At 36.8% G+C, this 25613-nt stretch overlaps 1 protein-coding gene across 1 annotated transcript in view; it reads right to left on the bottom strand.

The window, feature by feature from the left end:
* dym (dymeclin) overlaps positions 1 to 22482 on the bottom strand; it is a 76093-nt gene extending 53611 nt beyond the window's left edge. The window contains exons 1-8 of the mRNA XM_079585924.1: positions 22264 to 22482; positions 20628 to 20823; positions 16608 to 16660; positions 16174 to 16267; positions 14797 to 14930; positions 13180 to 13252; positions 8844 to 8969; positions 5359 to 5498 (exon numbers count right to left, since the gene is read on the bottom strand). Coding sequence (XP_079442050.1) covers positions 5359 to 5498; positions 8844 to 8969; positions 13180 to 13252; positions 14797 to 14930; positions 16174 to 16267; positions 16608 to 16660; positions 20628 to 20767 — 760 coding nt within the window. The 5' untranslated portion in view covers positions 20768 to 20823; positions 22264 to 22482. The remainder of the gene's footprint in view (positions 1 to 5358; positions 5499 to 8843; positions 8970 to 13179; positions 13253 to 14796; positions 14931 to 16173; positions 16268 to 16607; positions 16661 to 20627; positions 20824 to 22263) is intronic.
* Positions 22483 to 25613: the final 3131 nt, after the last annotated feature.

Raw genomic sequence — 25613 nt, 5'->3', positions numbered from 1 at the left:
ACACACACACACACACACACACACACACGTCTATGTCCTCCTTTCATAGTGCTCTTCCTGTAAAAGTCCCTGTGGATCTCTCCCTGACTGAGAATGTCATTTCAAATTCAGAGCTCACATGGCTAACACCAGCGTCTGATGTATTACTCATTATAAAGTCTGAGGGAAACATCAGATCCAGAATGAGAGTCTGATTCAGACAGCAGAGACCATGGAAGAGAGAGAAGTCTTATATATCGTGTCCATTAGGGAAGTAAAAATTCCATTAAAAATGTCCATACACCAAATTCTTCAGCAATAACAACCACAAGGGTTATTAAGTGATGCTTCTGAAAAGTATCATAATTTTTTTTTCTTGGACGATTTTAATGCACACAGAAACCCTTGAACAGAGCATTTGGATTGAACATTTTACAGAAATGACTCTAAAGACTGACATTTTCCTAGAAAAGCAGTTGTTGACACGAAGGCCAGCCTGTAGACGCACGAAGAGGAAGAGTTTATTCGTGTAGAGCCATCTGGCAGACAGAACATCATGCATGCGTGTGTCAGACGAAACACATCCGCTCATCTCTCTAGAGAGAGTATATGTGGCACACAATATATACATCAACATTGTCAGGATTCTTTGAAAGTCATCTGCAACATCCTAGCTCCAGGGAAAAAGGACACAGGTGTGTGTCATGTCTGACTAGGCTAATAAAGCACTTCCTGTCTGCTGCTATAAGCCCACCATTACTTCCTGTCGGCGTGGTTTCAGCAGGAAATGTGCATGGTGTTCACCACTGTGATGCTGACATGTAGAGGGCATCGTTGCTATACGTTTGGCTAAGGTGTTCTGAGAGGTTTCAAGGGAGTTGCAATGCGATCGCTAGGAGTTTCTATACGGTTGCAAAGATGGTTATTTGCAGCACCAAGTCAATGTATCTAAATACTCATTTTGCAAGGGTTTATAGGTAATATTAATAACCCTAAAAGCATGCTTTTCTCTCTCTCTCTCTCTCTCTCTCTCTCTCTCTCTCTCTATCTCTCTCTCTCTATCTCTCTCTGTGTGTGAGACGACACTAATCCTGAATGCAGACACAGCGACGGCCTTGAGACTTACGCAGCACATACACACAATAGCAGGATTTTGTTAAGGCCAGACGCAAGTTCGATAACACTTCAGCATTACATTCATTTAGTGGTTAAGCACGGATGGTTAAAGGAACTGTTCTTGTTACACACAGAGATCAAAAGTTCAACTGATTGACCACAAAACAAAAACATCAGAATACTTTAGATATACCACGGTATCACACTAGTATTGGTACGCAACCAAGTGTACATTAAATCTGGAATCAATTAGGAATCTCACGAAAGTGATCAATAACATGTCTAATGTCACATCTCACCCCAAAATCAAATTAAACTACTTATATTAATATGTATTATTATGATAAAGTAATGTTTTATTTATATTTATAAACTAAATATAATTAATTACATTATGTATGAATTTTAATAATGTGTGATATTAATACAAATTTATAATTAGGCATGTTTTCTCCACCAATGCTGACTTCTATATTGAAAATAAAATAAACATTTTGAAAAATAAAAATAAAACAGTTAGAAAAAATAAATAATTTATACATCATAGTAGGATTTGTTGCATTTTATCAATGAAATAAATGCATAAATAAAATGATGAGAAAACGTATGAAAAAAAATACTTATTTTTGGTAAATAATAATTTTATATCCCTTTTCTTTTGATTTTGGTGTGAAATGGGACCTGAACATGTTTTTGTGAGATACACTGTATTTAGCAGAAATAAGAGAACCGAATGATTACAGATGATCATAAGACACATTCAGTAGCCCTGCCCTAGGAGGAACACACACACACGGAAACATCAAGACGCCATCTTCGCACAGATCACCGCCCTGATTTATGAAGCACAAGTGTTTCCCAGAGAGCACTGCTTTAAGTTTATCATCTATCCCTTTTTTGAGGGGAGGATAATCACGCATATCAGTTCGGTATTGAAGCTTGATTCGGCTTCAGAAAAAAAAGTAATTGCGACTTTTTATCTCACAATTATGACCCTTTTTCTCACAAATATGAGAAAAACTCGAAATTCTGATATTACTTCTCACAATTTATACCTCATAAATCTGACTTTTTTTCGCAATATTCTGTGAAAAAAGTTCAAATTGTGAGATTAAATAATTTAATTGCAAGTTTATAGCTCACAATTCTGAGAAATAAGAATCAGAATTGTGAAATATAAACTTTTTATAAATATAAAATATAAAAAAATAAAAAAATTAAAACAGGTAATTCTGAGTTAGGTAATTATATCTCGCAATTATGACTTATTTCTAAGAATTGTGCGATATAAACTTGCAATTGCGAGTAAAAGTCTATGGTAAAATAGTCAGAATTGTGAGATATGGTTTTGGATTTTTGAATGGATGGGTCGCTATGTGGTTTCTAAAGTGTTCTGAGTGGTTCCTAGGAAGTTGTTATGTGGTTGCAATGGTGTGGTTTCTAGGGGGTTGCTAAGGTGATCAGAGTGGTTACTATGTAGTTGCTAATGTGTTCTGAGTGGTTTCTAGGGAGTTGCTATGTGATTGCTTTAATTATTTTATTCCATTTTATTCCAAAACAAGCTTCCATAGTTTGGTGTGACATTACTCTCAAACTAGTTTCAAACTTGCTAATACAATAAGTTATGGTTAATATAATGTCCAACATTATGAATCAAATTATATAAAAATAAAACAAAACATTTACACTGGTGATCTGATGAGCTGTCGAGCCCAATTTTCTTTCCTGGGTTGACAAATTTCCAATTGAAATAGGAAATCTGAGCTAATAGACAAAACCCAAAATATAATAAAGCTTGATTGAATTATTAACCTTTGCCACTGGCAACAATAACAATTTAGGAGGACGTGATATATTCTCATACATTTCTTTTAATAGAGACAAATTATGAATGTCTAGGTTATCCATGATGACATTATGTTTCTAGGGCAGCTTAAAAACAATGTAACTTTGCAAAATGACCATAAGCCGCTTCCCAGGCAACAGCAGAAAGTTCATAACTGCGGGCGAATTAACCGTCAGGTGGTGGAAGACAGAGTATCGTAAACGTTTAAGTCAAGCTAACATTAATATGATCCTGAAGGCTTTCCTGCTCGTGTAATTCCAGTGACGAATTTTGGCCATCTAATCCTGCCTGAATCTTTCCATCCCGCAGCAGCGGAAACAGGATCAGGCCCAGAATTCCTACTGTGGGTGACGGGACGGACACACAGGGCTTGTGTCTCCATTTAGCTGGCCTGATTTACCCGTCAGACAATGAAGACACACTGTCTGGATTCCACACACACATTGGTACGTCATCTTGGCACTGACTCTCAGCTGTCAACAAGCTCATTTTGTATCTTTTGGCCACAGTGTGTCAGTCGATGATACATGTTGTTCTAGACTTTAATCGCACTTCTGACTAGTAACTGAATCAACAAAAACACAGAAACGAGCACTTTCAAATTGATTTTAATATTTTCAAATTCACTAGCCAGGTTAGTTAGTTTTCATTTAGTTCAGCAGTGGTTGTGATAAGTTTCAGTTTGATTTTTATTTCATAAACGCATTTCATTTGAATTGTCTTTTAAGTTAAAAAATACAGTAAAAGACAAACAAAAATAAAATATTTTATTTTCTCCAAATTGTATTTTAATATACATTTTGTATCAAATTGAGGCCCAAAAAGTATAATTTTATACTTACAAAAAATAAGTTTAAAATTATAAAGTAGGACTCCAATTCAAAGTGTGTGTTTATAGGTTAGTGTGTCACAGCGCTGTCTGGTGCTCAGAGTGAGACAGACGTGAATGTGTGTCTGCGTGCGTGCGTGCGTGTGTGTGTGTTGGACACTGGTCTGAATTCAGTCCACACAACGAGGAGTGTGTAACTCAATATTAAGTAAATGATCAAGCCAAGAGTCCAGTTCACACAATGAAAAGTGTGTGTTTGTGTCCTGCTGTTGACATGTCTGAGTGAGCCAGACACCAGACAGACACAACTGTCAATGACACACAGAGAACCTGTGCTCTGGATTTAGTTTGTGACAGGCTTGTCAAACAAGAGTCTGCTCAAACAGAACAACTTTATCAGAGACAACGCTGAACAGAGGAGCGTGTGAATCAGGTGTGGGGATTTTTCACATGCAAATTCACGAGAAACTGGACTGAAGGGTTTATTTACAACCAAAACAAATATTATTATCTGAAAGAGTAATCAGACCCTGCTCAACCTCGACGGACCCAGACATTCATCTTACAACACAGGCATCATTTAAGCAAATGATGTTGCTGAGCCATAACCAACAAACACACATCAACTCTAGCTATGTTTTCATCCATCTATTATTATGCAAATTTCAGGACAACAAATAAAATAAAATAAAAAACTGGATGGAGATGCCAAGATGCACATAAATAAAAAAAATGCACATAAAAAATATATGCACAATTGAGGTGGATGATTTGTTTATCCGATGAGCAGACATGCACATAAACTAAGATGGAAACACGTTTACTGAATAAATCCCTCGACGCACTCCAAATAAATTCATGTGACGTGACTTTGCCTCAGCAGAGCATGTGATTGGATAACTGGACTATCCAGCGGACCAATCGCATCGCACAGCATGTACTCAAATATTGGTTTGCTGGTTCTGAAATGCCTGAGCCAAAGTCTGTCATCAGAATGATTGGGTTTAATTCCCTCCCGTATACGACTGTGCTCCCAAACACCAGCATCCAAACGCAAGATAACATGACAGTGTTTCATCTGCCGCTCTGAGACGCAAGTCATTTATGATATACGTAAAATACGTGGAAACAGCTATTGACACCCGGAGCAAAAAAAAAAAAAATGTTGGTTTAGCTTAAAAAAGCAAGTTACCTTGTTGCCTGAGTTCGTTGTAATAAAAAAAATTAGTTAATACAATGAAGAAGAATGGTTTAATAAACAGAAACTCAAAATAGTGTTATCTTCACACATTAGTTATCGAAGTTGATTTGACAAAAGATAAAAAGTTGTGATAACAAATCATGAAAATATTTTTTTTACAGTGAGCCAGCGTGTGAAGTTGAATGTTTAGATACAATATTGAAGGAATAATTTTCCCAAAATCTAAAATCTTTAAATTGATTGACTGAATGATTAGTTCACAAATCTGGTAAACCGCTTAATATGCATCAGATTTGATGCGTCAAACATCTGAGGGATGGTGTACAGGACCCGTATGTGTGTGTGTTGGATGAGTGAGTGATCAGGACAGTGTGTGTCTGTACTCACTGGCGACTCCTGATGCGAGTCCGTACAGTAACCCTCCTCCGTCTGTCTGCGTCTGCAACACGTGAGTGGCGGGTGGACATTTCTCCTGTCTGATGAAGTTATACAGCAGCGTCTTCACCAGACGACTCGTCAGAGACAGACTACAGAGAGAGACACAGAGAGATTTAGCAATCCTACCATACTCGGGGGGGCAAATTCACTAAACAGTTGTGTGCAAAACCACACATATATACATGTATATACATACACACATGCAAATTTCTATAGAATTTCTAGAAATTCGTGTGTGTGTGTGTGTGTGTGTGTGTGTGTGTAACGATACAAGAGTTTCAACTTCGATAAAATACCTTGAAAAATATCAATATTCAATAACATTTCATACCACAGGGAAAACTGCCATACATACAGATATTATTTTATCTCATAATTTTTTGTCCATCCATTGAAATTCTAGCCAAACAATATTTTCAAGCTCCTAAAAGTACATGACACATTGTAACAGTAATCCAGATGAAATGATTTGAATGGTTTAATTCAACATTCACTTTAGACTTAACCACCTGTGTTAATGTGAATAGTTGACAAGATAGATATTTTTAACAGAATTTTGTGTATCAATTTGGTACTCGCAAGCTGTTTGAGAGGCGGCTTTGTGTGTGCGCGCATTGGATGTGCGTACGAAACCTGTGGAAATGAGTAACAATGTGCAATACATGCTACCCCACGCCTAAATTCATGCCCGTCACACCAACACTATTCAACCTAAACGAATGAAACGAGTGTATAAGAGGAAGCGGTGTTTCTCAACTCACGGTCGGACAGAAGAGAAAGCATTATCGGTGTATCGGGCACTACAGAACCATTGCAGTTATTCCAGTATATCCAGTACACACTGATGGATGGATGGAGACAGACAGACACACTGATGGATGGATGGATGGAGACAGACAGACACACTGATGGATGGATGGATGGAGACAGACAGACAGACACACTGATGGATGGATGATGGAGACAGACAGACAGACACACTGATGGATGATGGAGACAGACAGACAGACACACTGATGGATGGAGACAGACAGACAGACAGACACACTGATGGATGATGGAGACAGACAGACAGACAGACACACTGATGGATGGATGGAGAAAGACAGACAGACAGACACACTGATGGATGGATGGATGGATGGATGGAGACAGACAGACACACTGATGGATGGATGGAGACAGACAGACAGACAGACACACTGATGGATGGATGGATGGATGGATGGAGACAGACAGACACACTGATGGATGATGGATGGATGGAGACAGACAGACACACTGATGGATGGATGGATGGAGACAGACAGACACACTGATGGATGGATGGATGGATGGATGGAGACAGACAGACACACTGATGGATGGATGGATGGATGGAGACAGACAGACACACTGATGGATGGATGGAGACAGACAGACAGACAGACAGACAGACAGACACACTGATGGATGGATGGATGGATGGAGACAGACAGACACACTGATGGATGATGGAGACAGACAGACAGACACACTGATGGATGATGGAGACAGACAGACACACTGGTGGATGATGGAGACAGACAGACACACTGGTGGATGGATGGATGGATGGATGGATGGAGACAGACACACTGATGGATGGATGGATGGAGACAGACAGACACACTGATGGATGGATGGATGGATGGATGGAGACAGACAGACACACTGATGGATGGATGGAGACAGACAGACAGACAGACAGACACACTGATGGATGGATGGATGGATGGAGACAGACAGACACACTGATGGATGATGGATGGATGGAGACAGACAGACACACTGATGGATGGATGGATGGAGACAGACAGACACACTGATGGATGGATGGATGGATGGAGACAGACAGACACACTGATGGATGGATGGATGGAGACAGACAGACACACTGATGGATGGATGGAGACAGACAGACAGACAGACAGACACACTGATGGATGGATGGATGGATGGAGACAGACAGACACACTGATGGATGGAGAAAGACAGACACACTGATGGATGATGGAGACAGACAGACAGACACACTGATGGATGATGGAGACAGACAGAAAGACACACTGATGGATGATGGAGACAGACAGACACACTGATGGATGGAGAAAGACAGACACACTGATGGATGATGGAGACAGACAGACAGACACACTGATGGATGATGGAGACAGACAGAAAGACACACTGATGGATGATGGAGACAGACAGACAGACACACTGATGGATGATGGAGACAGACAGACAGACACACTGATGGATGATGGAGACAGACAGAAAGACACACTGATGGATGATGGAGACAGACAGACAGACACACTGATGGATGATGGAGACAGACAGACAGACACACTGATGGATGGATGGAGACAGACAGACAGACACACTGATGGATGATGGAGACAGACAGACAGACACACTGATGGATGATGGAGACAGACAGACAGTCACACTGATGGATGGACGGAGACAGACAGACAGACAGACAGAATTAAACCAGCACTGTTGCCATTTAAAACAGCCGACCATGGTTACCTGGATTTTATTAGATCACAGGAACATAGAAAAACAATTGGAAAAGAAAATAATAGGGCATTTTAGGAAATTACTATTATTTTGGTACATTAGCATTAGGGTCTCTGGGAAGATGACAAGAATGTCAAGATTAAACATGAGAATTAAAGAAACATGGAAATGGTTGGAATGCCAAGAGTTTTTGGTTTCTGGAAACTGATGGTATTTTCAACGCTCATTTGCATTGTGAAGTGAGAACACAGCGCTTGTGTAGCCGGACGCCTTTGCTTTCATGCACTTGCATAGAGTACGTCTCGGTCCTAAAGACACTCGTGAGGTTTGACGAGTGTGCGTTAACGACCTCAGACATGCAAGCTCAGCTGCAGTGCTGAAGAGCTAACGAGGGAACTTTAAAAGCTCAGTATCACTGGTGCGATGCAAACGAGCCCTCCGGGTGAACTCAAGCAAAGCTCCAGACGAGAGCATCTGGCGAATTAATGAACACCCTCATTTGCATATGAAATGGCAGCTCTTGACAGTCGTCCTTCTGTTAATGCCGGTCAGGGGGCCACATTATCACACTGGGACAAACTTTGTAAGAAAAAAACACTGCGGTAGGCAACAACTTTTAACTTGTATTGGCTCTGGTTCTTGAGTTAAGAAGTTTATGATGCATCATTGGAACTCTGGATCAATTAGATTAGTCTATTCAGGTGTGTAGAGTATCTGTGACTTACTTTACTAGTCATTTTATATCATCAACCAACCGTATAGTACACAGATGTACCTTAAATTACATGTAGAGAAAAACATTTGGTGTAGAAACCATTTTAAATCAGAAATTGCTAGTAAATTTCACAAATAATTACAGAAACGGCAAGTATGGTGATCCTTCTTACCATCGTCCTTTGGTCAGATAGCCGTAAATAAGCCCCTCCCTCAGAATCTCCTTGTGAAAGAGCTGATAGGACAACAGCACCAGGAGGGTGGTCACAGACTCAAACAGGATGTTGTAGGTGATGTCACTATGAAAACACAGACAGGATAAACATTAACACCTACATTATTACTTCCTTTAGATATCTGACTTTACATACAAATTGTTTTTTTAACTCTTATGTTCTCCTGAAGGTGTTTATATATTTGCATCTGTTTCTTGAATGAATAAAAAAAAACATTTATACATATACATTTGTGACCATGGACCACAAAACCAGTCTTGTGTGTCAATTTTCAAATTGAGATCGTATTCGAAATAGATGGAGATTTATAGATCATCTGAAATGCAAAAGGGTGCAAAAAAATCCAAATATTGAGAAAATTGCCTTTAAAGGTTTCCATTTATGTTGCCGATTGTGCTGCATTCACTCATAAAAATAAATTAGTATATATTTAAGGTAGGAAATTTACAAAATATCTTTACTTAATATCCTAATGATTTTTGGCATAAAAGAAAAATCTATAATTTTGACCCATACAATGTTTTGTTGGCTATTGCCACAAATATACCCGTGCGACTTGTGACTGGTTTTATGGTCCAGAGTCACATTTATCTGTCAATAAGCCAATCGCTGCTGTGATTTACAGTGATTTTACTATGGTCAAGAGGGTTTTAATTGAGTTGAAATCACAGTAACATAAGGCCACCTGAGTATTATTGCTTGACTAAAACAATGTAAACGATAAGATTGTAAAAGAAACAATAATTATATTTGCGTGAATCTTTTTATTCGTCAAAATTGTCTGTATGCAAAAGTTGTTGTTTTGAAGATCATTTCAGGCACTTTTATAAAACAGTGGAAACAGTAAGATTGTAAAAGAAACAAGTGATCAATAAATAATGTGTGAATACAATAAAATAATATTTGTGTGAATCTCATAAAAAAATATCCAGGTGAAGATTCACCCCAAAATTCAAAGGAAAAATAAAGTAAAGAATTTTAATTTTTTTATACTTTTGAGCATTACAATATTTGCACTATGATGTCGTTTTCAAATGATGGTGAAATATGAAACAGAAAAACTGATCCCATCATCATTCATCAAAATCCCCCAAATAGTGAAGTCTTATTGTAAAATGAACTCATTACCCCCTTTAATTTTCCAAACACACACACACACTTACACAACATCAATAGAACAATCTCTCTCTTTTTCTATTGTCCTTGTTTCCTTCCTCCAGATTTCTCACTTCACTTCCACTTCCCAGTGCTGTGAAGTCACTTGGCATGATTCCCTTTCACTTTCTCTCTTTTTAACACACACACACACACAATAACATGAAGAGCTTCCTATATAGGATTCTGTTTTTGCAATGAGGACAAACCAAACCCCACATACTGGGCTTTAACGACACATTAAATCATACCGAATAACATTTTTTTACAAGATTATTTTAGTGCTTTGAATTTCTTTGGTTATTAAAATACTATTTATTACAAAACTCTTAAAATCACACAAATAAAAAAAAACGTACACAACAACAAAAAAGGAACGGATTATTGTTCGGCTTATTATAAAAAAGGATTTCAGATTATTTTGAGGTGGAGTTGACTAGTTGAAATATTAAAAACTCTTTGAAGAAAAATCTGCAGAATTATGAGTAGACTTAAGATCAAATGTACTAAACTTTACTACAAAAAACGTAACGGGGAATGAGGGATGTGTATGGTCTGTGGACGTGGATTCCATGTTGGGCTGATAATAAATATTTTGGTACTTATTATTACAAAGAAAACCACAGAAATTAGAAAAACCATTATTCTTACATGCTTGGTAAAATTTGAATACTGACAATTACCGATGACAAACATATCTATAAAATAATGGAAAAACTCATTAACAATCTTACAAAACGAATAAAAAACAACAACATGATGATTAGTCACCTTTAGCACCATAACCAGAATTATATCATTACAAATCTGTTCCATCTATGGTAAAAGGTCAAGACGGACAGCGATGATATGCAAAATTGCGTAAGTCTAAAACTCAGTCAGTCCCTTCTCTCGTCTTGTGAAGTCACATGTTTATACTGCATTTATGTAAAGCTCTTTCACTATATGCTTTCATTGTATGAAAACAAGTAGCTAAAGATAGTGCTAAACATTATCTTTTGTGTTTCACAGAAAAAAGAATGTCACATGGGCTTGGAGTGACGTAAATGATTTTTGGGTGCACTTTTCTTCATTACCTAACACACTATAAACGCTCTGATGTGTTTGTGTCTCTGCAGCCATTTCATTTCTTGTTTTGATCCGTGCGGTAATTTGAGCTACAATTCACAATATCCTTCAGAACAGCGTGATAAGAATCCTGTCTCCGCTCAAAAACACGTAGGAACCGGCGAGTCGGGGATCTGAATGTGACCCGCGCCTGACTTCTCTGGGTCAGCACGTAGCAAGGAAACGAGACAAACGGCAACAAAAACGGGACACAGGACAACAGCACACTCAACTCTGTTACAATACAACAACTACGCAATCCACTTACACGTGTGAGCCAGCACAAATAGCAGGCTTTATTTCAAACCCGCTTAAAACATTCAACTGGGTTTAAGTGACGGTCCTCAGGTTCTCGGTTCGTTCTCAATGCCTTGTGATTTACAAAGTCTCTTGATGCATTAAGACACAGCTGTCAGTCTATTGTAACAGACACAAATATTCAATAAATAATCATATGTGACCCTGGATCACAAAACCAGTCTGGAGTCGCACCGGTATATCTGTGGCAATAGCCAACAATACATTGTATGGGTCAAAATTATTGATTTTTCTTTTATGGCAAAAATCATTAGGATATGAAGTAAAGATCATGTTTCATAAAGATATTTTGTAAATTTCCAACTGTAAATATATAAAACATTTATTTTTGTGAGCGAATGCAGCACAATCGTGAACATAAATGCACAACTTTAAAGGAGATTTTCTCAACATATAGATTTTTTTGCACTCATTTCAGATTTTCAAATAGTTGTATCTCGACCAAATATTATCCTATACATCAATGGAAAACTTATTTATTCAGCTTTCATGTGATGTATAACTCTTAATTAAAAAAAATGTACTCATGTGACTGGTTTTGTGGTCCAGGGTCACATATTTACATGAATCTCATGAATCTCAAATTATGATGAATAAACAAACAAATAAAATAAAATATATTATATATATATATATATTATAAATAAAAAGGGCATAATAGGTCTCCTATAATAAGATCACATATGTGGTTTAATAAAGTAAATAGGGGAATTTTAAGCACTGAACAGTAAGATAGATGGAAACACACACACACACCATCATGATCAGTGTAATATGGTTCTCATTATAGACTGGGTGGAACACAAAGACACTCTAGAACATGACAAACAGATTTACATTCAGAGTGGGTAAATCTATCTGTCCTTTGAATACATAAAAACACACACAAACACTGGAAACATGCGGGAGGCAAGCTGAATAATGCAGAGCTGGTGTGGTTATCTCTCTACAGAGATTTACAGATGTGTGTGTGAAGGGCGTCACTCAATAAATCATGATTTCATGCATGAAGGTGTCCTCCACTCAGGTGTGTAAATGACAGCGGGTCACACAGAGGTCTGAGACACACGGGCGCTCAGGGATCATGGAAAAACACGTAAAGGGAGCGTGCAAAAAAATAAGGTTTTAAGAAGCTGTGTCAAGTTAATAGTAGTAACTTTGTACATGCTACCCTTGCTGATCAACCTTGCTAAATGACTGTTTCATAAACTACGAATTTTGCAACACTGACAACTAAATTGAATCAACAAATGAACTGACTCGAGCTGAATAATGACACTATTGTCTTCTGTAGCTCTGCTCATTTGTCTCATTTGATGAAGTCTGCATCACTGATTCTATTATTTTCCTGTTTATTACTGTGAAGCTGCTTTGAAACTATTTGTATTGTATAAAGCGCTATATAAAAAAAGGTCAGGTGGCATGATTAATTGTGCTAATATGTTTAACATTCCTACTTTTTTTTTTTTTAATTATGAAAATATTTGTGAGGTATTAGTAAGGACAGCGACTTCTCATTGTTTGAGTCAGAGTTGACCTTCACACACTGTATGTGAGAGACCCGTCATACATCACAACAATAACACACGCACACACCTCCCTCTCACACTGAGACATACTTTATCACTTAGTGTTTGCAAGACAGAGAAATCCAGAACAAAAAACAAACACACAGTTCTTCTTCGGTACTCACAGAAGCGGCACTTCAACGATGAGATGCACCAAATTACAGACCAGCTCCTCCATAAGATCCTCACAGATGGAGTCTGTTAACACACACACACACACACACACACATATCACGGTCAGCTCAGAGACGGGAACGCTGACACATCAGCAATGTAAATATAGTCTGCGAAAAGTTTCTTTAGGTCACTGGTTCTGTATGTTGCTCATTCTGATTGGTCAGAGATGACATTTATGCTCAGATGTGGGTTGCGACACATCAAACAACCGAGAAGCTGTCAGACAGACCAGACACCATGAATGCTCTAGTGCTGAAAAAGCGCTTTTATTTTGCCTTTCGGCCATTATTATTGATAAGCACGGTGAAGAGAGGACAGGAAATGTGTAGGACAAGAACAGGATCAGGAAATGACCCGAGTAAGTCATGACCCGAGTTCACTGCTTCATGTGTCTCTGATGCTGAAACAGACCTTCAAAACACTAACTTGATCTTCTTTTGTGAAGTCAAATATGGGAAATGTGCATCAGGGTTATCAACAAAAACTGAAAAATTGTTAATTTAAATAGAGAAATAAAATAAAATGTAAATATTAAATTAAAAATGTAAACTAAAACGAAATGAGAAATGTTGTCTTGGAACTGAAATGAGTTTAAGTACTAAAAATTACTAACTAGAAATATATACAAATTTAAAAAAACTAAATAGTAAATTATATAATAATATATATTAATATAAAAACTAATAAAAAAGCAAACACACATAATAAAATTACATTAAAAATTAAATAAGTTAACAAATTAAAAGGCAACTCAAAATATTAATAAAAACTATAATAGTAGAAAAATAATACTAAAATAAAACTGATGTGTGTTTCTTAATGGTCATCTACTCATCAGATACTCAAACAAAATAATACAACCTAAAAAAAGATTGTGGGGACCGACCTTGTGGCCTAATGAGGAAACCCATTCTAGTTAGGGTTAGTCTGGGTTAGGGTTAGTCTGGGTTAGGTTATGTTAGGTTAGTGCTAGGCTGGAGTCATTAGAACTAGTTTAATCTAAAAAAAATATCAATATATTTTGCTATACTTTATGGACACTGCCTCTTTCATATTGGAACATTTACAAATATAAATTGATATATAAATAATAATAAATAAGGTTTTGTTTAGGTGTAGGGTTAGCTGCTAGCTTTACATAAAAACAATGGAAAATACTTTACAACAAAGTCTCAGCTGTTAACATTACATTAGTTAACATGAACAAACAATGAAAAATAATAAATGCTATCAAACTAGCATTTATTAATTTAGTTCATGTTAATTTAATTCATTAACTAAAAATATCTAATGCTTATTGTTAGCTCATGTTAGCTAATGCATTAACTACAAAACAATTGAGACCTTGTTGTAAAGTGTTACCAAAAAAACAACAGAAATGTTCTCATTTAGGTAACTAGGTAAAAAATATATTTGTGTGCACTGGTTTGACTATATTTGTGAGGGTCAAATATAATTAAACGTCCAAAACAAAAATATTAAAAAAAAAAATAGAGTGAAGCTAATTCATTTGTGTGTGTGTGTGTGTACGCGTGTGATAGAGATGGTTAATATTGGTGTGATACCGTAGGTTCCCGGCGCCCTCTCCTGGTAGGAGAACTGTAAGTGCAGCTCTTCTTCACTCATCTCCCTGATGAAGACCTTCAGCAAACAGCGCACCAGAAACAAAGCATTATGGGCCTGCCAGATGAATAACTGACTAGAGAGAGAGAAAGAGAGAGAGAGTCATAGATAATTATTGACCTACAGCAGCCTGTGAACTGTGGCCTGACCCTGTCAGTGGTTTTGGATCATCCTCAACTAACACACACACACACGCTGTCAGGCGTCTGTAGTAGTTACTATATCATTACAAGTTCATACACTGAGAAACAGCTCACATGTGCAGCTATCACATCAGCTGACCCTGGATCAAATGTGTGACTGAGGGTTTGATCTCTGCATAGCTCAGATCAGAGCACATCATAAATATTCTCTCAGAGGATCACAGTGTGACGGTTCACATGTGCACGCTGGGCGCTGGGTCACTCCCTGCTCTGGATTCATGCTACAGCAACACTTTGAGGTGTGTGTGTGTGTGTGTGTGTGATGCTGTGGCCTGCACCAATGTTATTCCCATGGGAAAATCATATCAAAAACATCTTAATGGTACCGTCCTGAGTGATTAGTTAACGTGTGTGTGGGAAAAGACGTTTTAAAAAATGTATTCCTCAAAATCTCGCAGATCTTCTGAGCATCAGAGAACCACACAAAACAAAAGTCTTATCCGCTTTCACACACAAGGTGTTACTATATACTATACTAGAGGTGTGAATCTTTTCTTGCCTCGCGATTTGATTATACAATAATTCTCGGTTCATCTTTTCAATTCCTCCAATTGTTTTATAAATAATAATTATTATATTAATAAATCACAACACACCTTTAACATTTTATATTTGCTATTAAAAATAAGAACAAAGATGCAAATATCAAACAGTAGAATAAATACAAGTCAAGTCAATATAAGAAAGGAACTAAAATAAATTAGTGCATTACTATTTTTTTTTTCATTTTAAATATTTTTAACAGAAACATTCAAATAAGAAATAATATAGAAATGAAATATTTACACATTAAATTATTCTTTAGTAATTAATTACAAATAAATGTATTATTATTAAAGCTACAAAAGTGATTTAATTAAGAGAAGTGAGTGATTCCCTCTTTTATTTTGATGTTTAATTAACATTAATGACAGACAGTAGCAGATTTATTATATTATGACCCATGCACGAATCCAATATAATGTTACACATCAGTGTTACGCCATGCAAGTACGAGTCAGTTATCATGCAATGGATTTTGGATACTGTGTGTCTTCATATTATTGATTGTTTATGTTTATGGATATTTAAAACGACACACAGCTCTTATATGCACACATTAGTGAAGACACTTACTCTTGGCATTCTGTGGAGATCTTCAGTTCTTTGGTTCTGCTGAGAAAGACTCTCACCAACGCCCCAAAGTTCCCAGACCTGGGGTTGTTCTGAACTATAAAGGATCAAAAACACAAAACATCATTTCCCATCTGAAGGTGGTTTATGATTAGTGCTACTAAACCAAATCAACAGAATGCATTAAGGATCCTTGTGATTTAGTGGTAAAAAACAAAAAAAACTAGTCAATAAACGCAATAAATGACATACAGCACATCATAAAAGCAGAGTTGACTTGGGATCGGTAATCATTTGAATGGTGTGGCTTCATGCGCACACAGACCTAAATTATAGAGCTTTATTTCACAGGACAGTGGGTTTGAAATCAGTGTGCGTCTCTGTGTACAGAGGGCTGTAATGAAATGGCAGTAAATTACTCATACAAACACACATACTCAGAGTCTTAGCCAGCGGGACGACAGCCTCCTCCAGGAGTTTAGCATCAGCACTGCAATACAGAGAGAGAGAGAGAGAGAGAGAGAGAGAGAGAGAGAGAGAGAGAGAGAGAGAGATACAACCTCATATCAGTGAGCCATTTAGCATGGTCAAGAGATGTTGTTAGGCACGACATGAAGTGTTGCAGGAAAATCATGAAGGGAAAGCAATGATAAAGGAAATCATTATTCAATAAATAATGAAAAAACTATTATTTAACTAAACAAAAAACTATTATTCAAAAAACAAAAAGGTTTTCTAACTGTAGGTTGCATGCATGTCAAATGTAGGGCAGGGATACATTTAACATTGTTGGTCAAGTAGACGTTAAAACTTCAACGAGGAAGTAAATACTGCAATGGTCTGATTAAAAGTTCATGGCTGACATGGCTGGATACAGCTGAGAAGTTCAAGAAATCACCATTTTCTGACCTAGTTTTCATACTATGTTGAATTAGTTAAACTGTATTGACAACACCTTTACACATCAGAAACATGGGATTTGTGTCTTACGACAGGAAACATAAAAGTGCACTCTATCTATTCATGCAAAGTGCTGAATAATGCAGAACAGCTTCAAGTCTATCATATAATGAACATGAACATTTCAACAAAAGGAAGAGATGCTGAAAGTGTTTGTGATGTAAGGTTCTCTGGCTCCCTCTGGTGTCCGTCCCTCATATAACCTTCAAACTGAGAGAGCAGTAGATGAAGTAACCTACCTCCCCCTGGGGCCTGTACCATGAAGCCGGTTTAGGAGGCTAGCCAGCTAAGTTTCAGTTTAGTTTGCACCAACCCTGGCTTTTAGGCACCATGAAAGTGGTTTGGCTTTTAGCTGTGTTCATCGCCATAGTAACTAACACTCCACGGCTAACCTGGTCGGGTCAGGTGATAGGTTGCAATTGCAAACCAAACTTGGACCAATCAGCTGTGAGCAAAGTGACTGATGCAATATTAAAGTGACTCCACAACATGCTCTTACTCCAAATTAAAGGTCAATACACAGCAAATGATTTTTAAAGACAAAATCGTCTGGCTTTTAGTAATGCTTATTTAGAATAATAATTTTGTATAATTTAGATATTATGTAATTATTATACCCTTAATCTATCACATGTACAATTTTAGTTTATCAATTATTACGCACAGTTAAAATGAATAAATATATAAAAGGTAATATAAATATGCTTTAGAATCAATAGATCATCAATTTCATCAATTTCAACTTCACAACTTTTACTTGCACTGATATAGCAAGACTTTTTCTTTTAGTTGTTGTGATTCATAGACTGCTATTTTCTTCTTACTGTGTAAATTTGTTTAAATTCTTAATATTTCTTTCTCAGCATGTGATTGGCTGTTCGCTCACTACTGATGTCACACCTGAGCACCTAAACTCAGGATCAAAGCCTGAGTTGACAGAGAAAGTTGATGATCAGCATCATGGTACCAACAAAGCCTGGTTGGATTGGTTTGGTTTTGTTAACTCGACACTAATATGCGATCATTTATAATCCTGAGTTTGTTCAACTACCATCATGGTACAGGCCCCAGAGCTCATCATGCCATCAACAACACACACAGACAGAAACCGGTGAAAGTGTAATCAATTACTGTACTTTAGCAGTTAACTATAACAGGAAAAACACTAAATATAAAGAAAAACACACAACACAGAGTATAACCGATTTAGAAAACAACTTTAACCATCTACTTAGTCATCATCACTCATCAACCACATTAACTTCCGAAATAAACACAGCAGAACATCTTCTACGGTCAGCTAGTATTGCATAGTTGTGTGTATCTGTCTTTTTTTACAATACAGCGCTGGTGCGAGTTTTCTTCTGTTTTGTTAAAGAAATTTCAAGTGCCCTGGGATTGTGTCTGTGTTGGTTTAAACTGGTCATATAAACAAGAAAAAAAAATTTCTTGTTCTTTTTAAATATTTGAATTTGATAAATTGAAAAACTCACTGCTTCTCAACCAGGGGTCTCAGCAAACTTCCAACAGGATGCCTAACATTTTTCAATTATTTTTAATAATATATTACAACAATCTAACTTAATATCTAACATAAAACGCTATAAAAACAGACAACCAAGATGTAACCAAAAAACCTATTTCTTAATTATTATTTTTTTCAAGAACATTCCAACTTCTGGAATCACAAAATGATTTGTAGTTATATTACACATGCCAACACTCCCAGTTTTTGATCATATGTTATAGTTATGTTAATATTATAGGGAGCATTGAGCCTTCGAATATTGTATTGGACACTAGGGGGCCTTTAGGTCAAAAAGTTTGAGAACCACAATACAAAACCTCCGTGTCCACATAGACTGTTTATTTATATATATATATATATATATATATATATATATATATATATATATATATATATATATATATATATATATATATATATATATATATATATATATATATATATATAAAGAACTCGTTCAGAATTAATCATGATCATTCCATCAGAATTATGAGCACTAGGGCTGGGCAAAATAGAGAGGTTCATAAACCATCATCTTAACACAAGACAAGGATTTGTGTCAAGACAAGGAAGCATTTTAAAACTAGTCTAATCACACCAAGCATTAGGAAACTTAATGGTCAAAAAGGCCCCGTTTACACCTGGTATTAAGATTAGTGGACGACGCTACATAAAAGTGTAAACGGGGTCTTAAACATTTTGAGTTTGTCCACTTTCAACCACTTCCAGAGGTAGTTGAAAACACACGTGACCGTAGTATAAACGCTCATGTGGTCTAATACGTTCAAACAGCCACAAAAGACCGCCTGCTCTCCGCCTACTGAGTAAACATTATGGGAAGCGCACTAGTCAGATGTGACAGAAGTGGTTAAAAGTGGACAAAAGACGGATTAAAACACCAGGTGTAAACGTGAATGCGTCTTCCTAAATCTACTTGTGATCGACCAAAACACATCCTAATACCAGCTGTAAACAGAGCCAGAGACAGCAGAGATTTCAAATATCCAATGTGTCGTCCAGCCCATGAGCACATGATCAACATACAACACATCCCACATTAACATATCAACATCTGTACAGCATTTAGCATCTTCAAGCGGGGGTTGCTACTCACTTTACATGCTAAAAGGTTAGCCAATCAGAGCAGTGGTCATTTGCATGCCTTAGTCCACATTAATACAGTTTTTTTACATTAGTATTATAGTTTGACATAAGAGGACATCTGGAGAAAGATTAAATGCTACAAAAGTGCAGAATATCTGAGTGTCTATATCTCAAGGAAGCATGCTTTTTTTTTTTTATATCAGCTTTAAAATGTGGATTTAGTTGATTTTTGCATGAAGATATAGGAAAACTCACCCTATATAGTGTTTTAAAGCCCGCTACAGGAGTTGTCTCAGGCCACAATCAAAGTGGTGTTGTTGTTTTTTATGGAACACTTTCAATTGTCCTATATAATATATTTAACTCATAACAAATAATTGTATTACATTTTCAAAAGCTAAACAAACCAATATAGAAATATATTACTATAGTAATAATACTATTGTAAAATATTTAATTTCATAATAGTGATAAAAATGTATTTTACAGAACAGTAAATTACAATACAAAAATGTACATCCGTCTTGATTTCTTTGCTTTCAAACTGAAAAACATATTTTATTCTGGAGGAAAACCTTTTTGTTGACAACAGATTTATAGATTCTCTTTACAAATTTGGTAAGATGGACTGCGCATGTTGCATATTCAAATGCACATTATAAGCGATCCAAACACAGAGTTTGTGAAGTCGCGACTCCTTTCCTATCCCAATTTAAAACTCATCAGATCTAAACGAATCACACAAACGACCCATTCAACCGGCGATTTTCAAGTTTAAGTTTAAGATAACAAGTTTGCATCCCTGATATTTGAATGAATGTGAGTGTCTGGGACATCAGTGACGGGGGTCAGAGGAGTGTCTCACCTGCAGGTCGGGCTAGTGAAGGTGAAGGAGATCAGCTGGTTCCAGAAGGGCTCATTCTCCGATATGGCGTCTGGACCAATCAGATTGCGGATGCTCTGGCTCTCCGACAGGTCGCTCACCTGACTGGTGTTTGCACCCATCGCCTCCAGAAACCACGAGAGACTGCCTCAGAGCCTCATCGCCAGCCAAGCAAAACCTGGAGGATCAGGAGAGCAATCATTTCCCTGAGTAAAGTAATTAGTTGGACAAATAAGACATGGAGGAGGAATCACACTACTAGATATGAAACTAAATACTTAAGCAGGAGTCCACACACTTGAAACAGGTTTGATGGGTAGACACAGAGCCCTAACACACAAACACACACCTCTTTGCTAAGCACACACCCTTCACACACACATTGTTGACGTGCCACTGGTTCCCCAATGTGGATTGTGAAACTCTCTTCAGAAGCTGCCGAAAAGCAGTGAAGGTTTTCGTCAAACATCCTGGTTAATATTACATTTGATCTGATCAGAGAAGATGACGTGACCTCTCTTCTTGACTAACAAGGAAACTCGTTTATTTTGTGTCTCACAAACCTGAAGAAAGCTCTGGTGTAGATCCATTCGTCTTTTTACAACTAATCAGTAATAACATTTTTAAATTGACATTTATAAAACAAAAACAAGTTGAACATCATATGTCAACTCAAAATCTGAAAGATAAAATGAAGAAACTACATTTTGCATAAAGAAAATGAACACAACACATTTGTATTTTGACATTATTTTCATGACAATTCCTAATTATGTAATGCATCCAGATCTGAATTACTTCTATTCTCAAAAAGGGATTCTCATTACTGAAATACAGTATATGTAAAAATAACATAAATAATATAACATTTTACACATTATATTACAATGAGAATTCTTTCTCTTTTAGGACAGAATATGACAAATTTATTTAATTGCAAAAGCTGCTGAAAATTCAGCTTTAATATTACAGGGAAAAAAAGTAGGCCATATTTTAAATATATTCAAATTAAATATATTCAAATTGAAAACAGTTATTTAAAATTGTAATACAGACACACACACACACACACACACACACACACACACACATATATATATATATATACAGATAGATAGATACTACAGGTAAATACCTCATGAATAACCTGCAGACAGGTAAGTTACACATTTACAGACTAGGTCAAACACCTGCAGGACATCAGGGGCTTTAGTTCTGTGCAACGAACACATTACAATACACAATGAACACAAATACTGTCTAATATACACAGCCTATGATTTCACACAAGGCTGGTGAAGACTGATTAATAATATGTCATTCAAAACTTCCTGTAAATAATGGAATTAATAATGGAACAAATTTGGGCTTTCCTCAGAGGGCTGTCAAATAACTCACTTCACAGCTTCTATACCTAACGCAGATAAAATCACTAGAATGTAGTTAAATATTCATTTTATATGACTATATTATGGTATGCAATTGCCTGTGTATAAGTTCAGTAAGCTATACACTTAGCAACAATTAGCTTGCAGACTCGAGTGAATGGAGAAATCCATTATAAACCCGTTAGCTTCAATGCTGACATGCTAACAGGCTAACGACAAGAATAACTTACCTGATGAATGTCAGAATTGACAGCGCCTCAGAAAAGCCACTCGCGTTCCTTAAGACAAGCGTCTATGTACTTTCAGAAGAAAATACCTAAATGAGATGTAATTCGTAATGGTAAATTCCCAGTAAAGAGTGTTTAACAGTGTAAGTTTGAGCTGTATTGACTCTGTTAGCTCTGCGTCTCCACGTCACCACTGACGCTAGTGACATCTCGAGCACGCGCAGAATAACACTCCAATCCTATTGGGAGAGGCGGAGAAGCTCATGAATATTCATTAGAATCCTTAAAGAAGATTGACAGGTAAAGCAAGCAAGCACGATCTTATTAATATTAAGTAGTACATTAGCCTCAGATTATAGTTATATATACATCATATATAGGCTACTTAAAATATCTATGCGTAGCAGGGTTCATAAATTCGCCACCGTGGAAACGAATAAATACTGTAAAATCGTTGTTAACGATTCAGATATACTACTTACTTAGATATGAATAGGTAATATATAGTTTTCAACATTGATAATAATAAGAAATGTTTTTTTAGCATCAAATCAGCATATTAGAAGTAATAATGCTGAAAATTCAGCTTTGATCACATGAATAAAATACAGTTTACAATATAGAAAACAGTTATTTTAAAGTGAAATAATATTTCACAATATTTCTGCTTTTATTTTTTAATTGATCGAATAAAAGCAGCCTTGATGAGCAGCCTTTATTCTCGTGATTTAATCAGATTACTTTTTTTAAGTAGGGTGATATCAGCTAAATTGGGCCACTTTTCGGTAAATCGTTTGGGACAATAATACAACACCATATATGCCCTTTCCATGTGTTTTTATGATTAATAATGACTGTTTTTTTATCATTTTGAATTGAAATTATTTAATAAAATATAATTATTTAGGCCCTACAGTTCTTGAAACATCAGCTGTGCCAACTTTTTTTGCATGAGCAGTTTCAGGTAAAATGGGCCAGTCAAACTGCAAAGGGAAATAGTAATTTATCATCAATTTTAATTTTAAAACACAATTGCTTATACAGCCACATAACATTTAAAGTGCATTAAACAAAAATATTCATATGTGCCATTTAAAAAAAACAAAAACATTTTGGGTGCAAACCCACATATTAAAAGGTGCTATTAAAAAAGTGTGTGTGCATGTGTGAGTGTGTGTGCGTGCATGTGTGAGTGATTGTGTGTGCTTGTGTGAGTGTGTGTGCGTGCATGTGTGAGTGTGTGTGTGATTGTGTCAGTGTGTGTGTGATTGTGTGTGCGTGTGTGCATGTGTGAGTGTGTGCAATGTGCATGTATGAGTGTGTGTGCGTGCATGTGTGAGTGTGATTGTGTGTGCGTGTGTGCATGTGTGAGTGTGTGCAATGTGCATGTGTGAGTGTGTGCATGTGTGAGTGTGTGTGCGTGCGTGCATGTGTGTGTGTGTGTGCGTGCATGTGTGAGTGTGATTGTGTGTGCATGTGTGAGTGTGTGCAATGTGCATGTGTGAGTGTGTGTGCGTGCGTGCATGTGTGAGTGTGTGTGCGTGCATGTGTGAGTGTGATTGTGTGTGCATGTGTGAGTGTGTGCAATGTGCATGTGTGAGTGTGTGAGCGTGTGTGCATGTGTGAGTGTGTGTGTGATTGTGTGTGAGTGTGTGCAATGTGCATGTGTGAGTGTGTGAGTGTGTGTGCATGTGTGAGTGTGTGTGTGATTGTGTGCATGTGTGAGTGTGTGCAATGTGCATGTGTGAGTGTGTGAGCGTGTGTGAGTTTGTGTGCATAATGTAAATAAAATATCTACTACCATTATTACTGTTCAGGGGGTGTGTGGGGTCATGGTGAGACACGCACAAACACACACACACACACACACACACACACACACACACACACACACACACACACACACACACACACACACACACACACACACACTCACTCACTCACTCACTCACTCACACTCAAACACATGTGTGTCATTGACACAGATGATGGCCCATTTTGGCTGAAACCATGTAGCCCATTTTACCTGAGTGGGTTAAGGTAAATTGGGCCGCCAAGAAAAACATCACTTTTTCAAAAAATATGTTCATATACCAAACTAACAATATTATTTCTGATCGATGCCATCAAGACAGATATTATGCATAGTTTTTTTTATGTGCATGTTCGTTTTTTTATAGATGTATCATCCTTATAATAGTTTAGTTATATTTGGTATGCCAGGCTACTTACCATGCAACTTTCTGGTGCAGTCTTGATTTGAATTATTGCCCCACCCACCATAGCAACAATAAACCAATCAAATCACCTGTTACTTGTCAAGCACAGTTATGACAACAGTTTGAAATCCTTTGCAGTCATTGGCTTTAAATTCCAGAGGGGCTGGGACCCCCAAACCTTAGATGGCCCATTTTACCTGATATCACCCTAACACCCTGGAACTCCAGAGTTCTCGCGAGAGCACAATTAGATTTTGTAATTCTTTAAATTTTGTAAAAAATAAAAAAAAACCCGTAAATAAATCTTTCAGATTTTGGTCTGGATTTCCAGGCTAGTAAAGTAAATCAATTTCTTTTAAATTTACAAAAAACATATCGGAGTTACTTTTTCAAATTAGTAATGCAAGTTACTTGTATTGACTGACAGCTCTCCTGTCTCCTTGTTGAGAGAAATCAGGAGTAAGTGCATAGTGTATTTTAGTTCTAGAATAAATGTGAGCAATTACTCATTGCACTTGCACAAAATCAGATTCAGTTGGGCTATTCCTCAAATAAAAACAGTAAAGTAACTGTGATAGCTTATGTCAGTCTTATTGTTTTCTCTCAAGATGCACACCAGTGATGTTTTTTCTACAGCACGTTTAAAATGTACTTAAATGCACTAATTTAACTAAGGCCTAATCCTGGCTCTGATTTCAAAGTTTCTGAAACCGGGCTTTTTTAATCTCATTTTATTGTATTTGCCACTGACCTTCGATGATCCATATGAAGGTCATATTACCTTCATAGATCCAATTCAGCCATACTAATAAGCAAAAATGACTAGATTTTGTTTTTATTGCTGAAGTGTTGAACTTCTTTTCCTTCTGCAGTCCAGAACAGCGGCACAGCTGTAAGGTTGGTTTGAGCGGCGCCCTCTACTGTACAGGTGTGATTTTTCTGGTTATTAAAAAACAAGAAAGCCCAGGAGCGGAAAAGTGACGCAAAAGTAATGCAGCAAATTACTTTCCATAAAAAGTCACTAATTAATGCAATTACTATTTTAGGAAGTGACGCAATATTGTAATGCATCAATGCCAACATGAGAAATGAAGAATGTACTTTTCACCATAAACAACGTCTCAAAGCCAGAAG

Source organism: Phoxinus phoxinus (genome assembly GCF_949152265.1).
Source record: "Phoxinus phoxinus genome assembly, chromosome: 17".
Classification (NCBI taxonomy): Eukaryota; Metazoa; Chordata; class Actinopteri; order Cypriniformes; family Leuciscidae; genus Phoxinus; species Phoxinus phoxinus.
The sequence above is the reverse complement of the archived record's forward strand: the minus strand, read 5'-3'. Positions and strand labels throughout refer to the sequence as shown.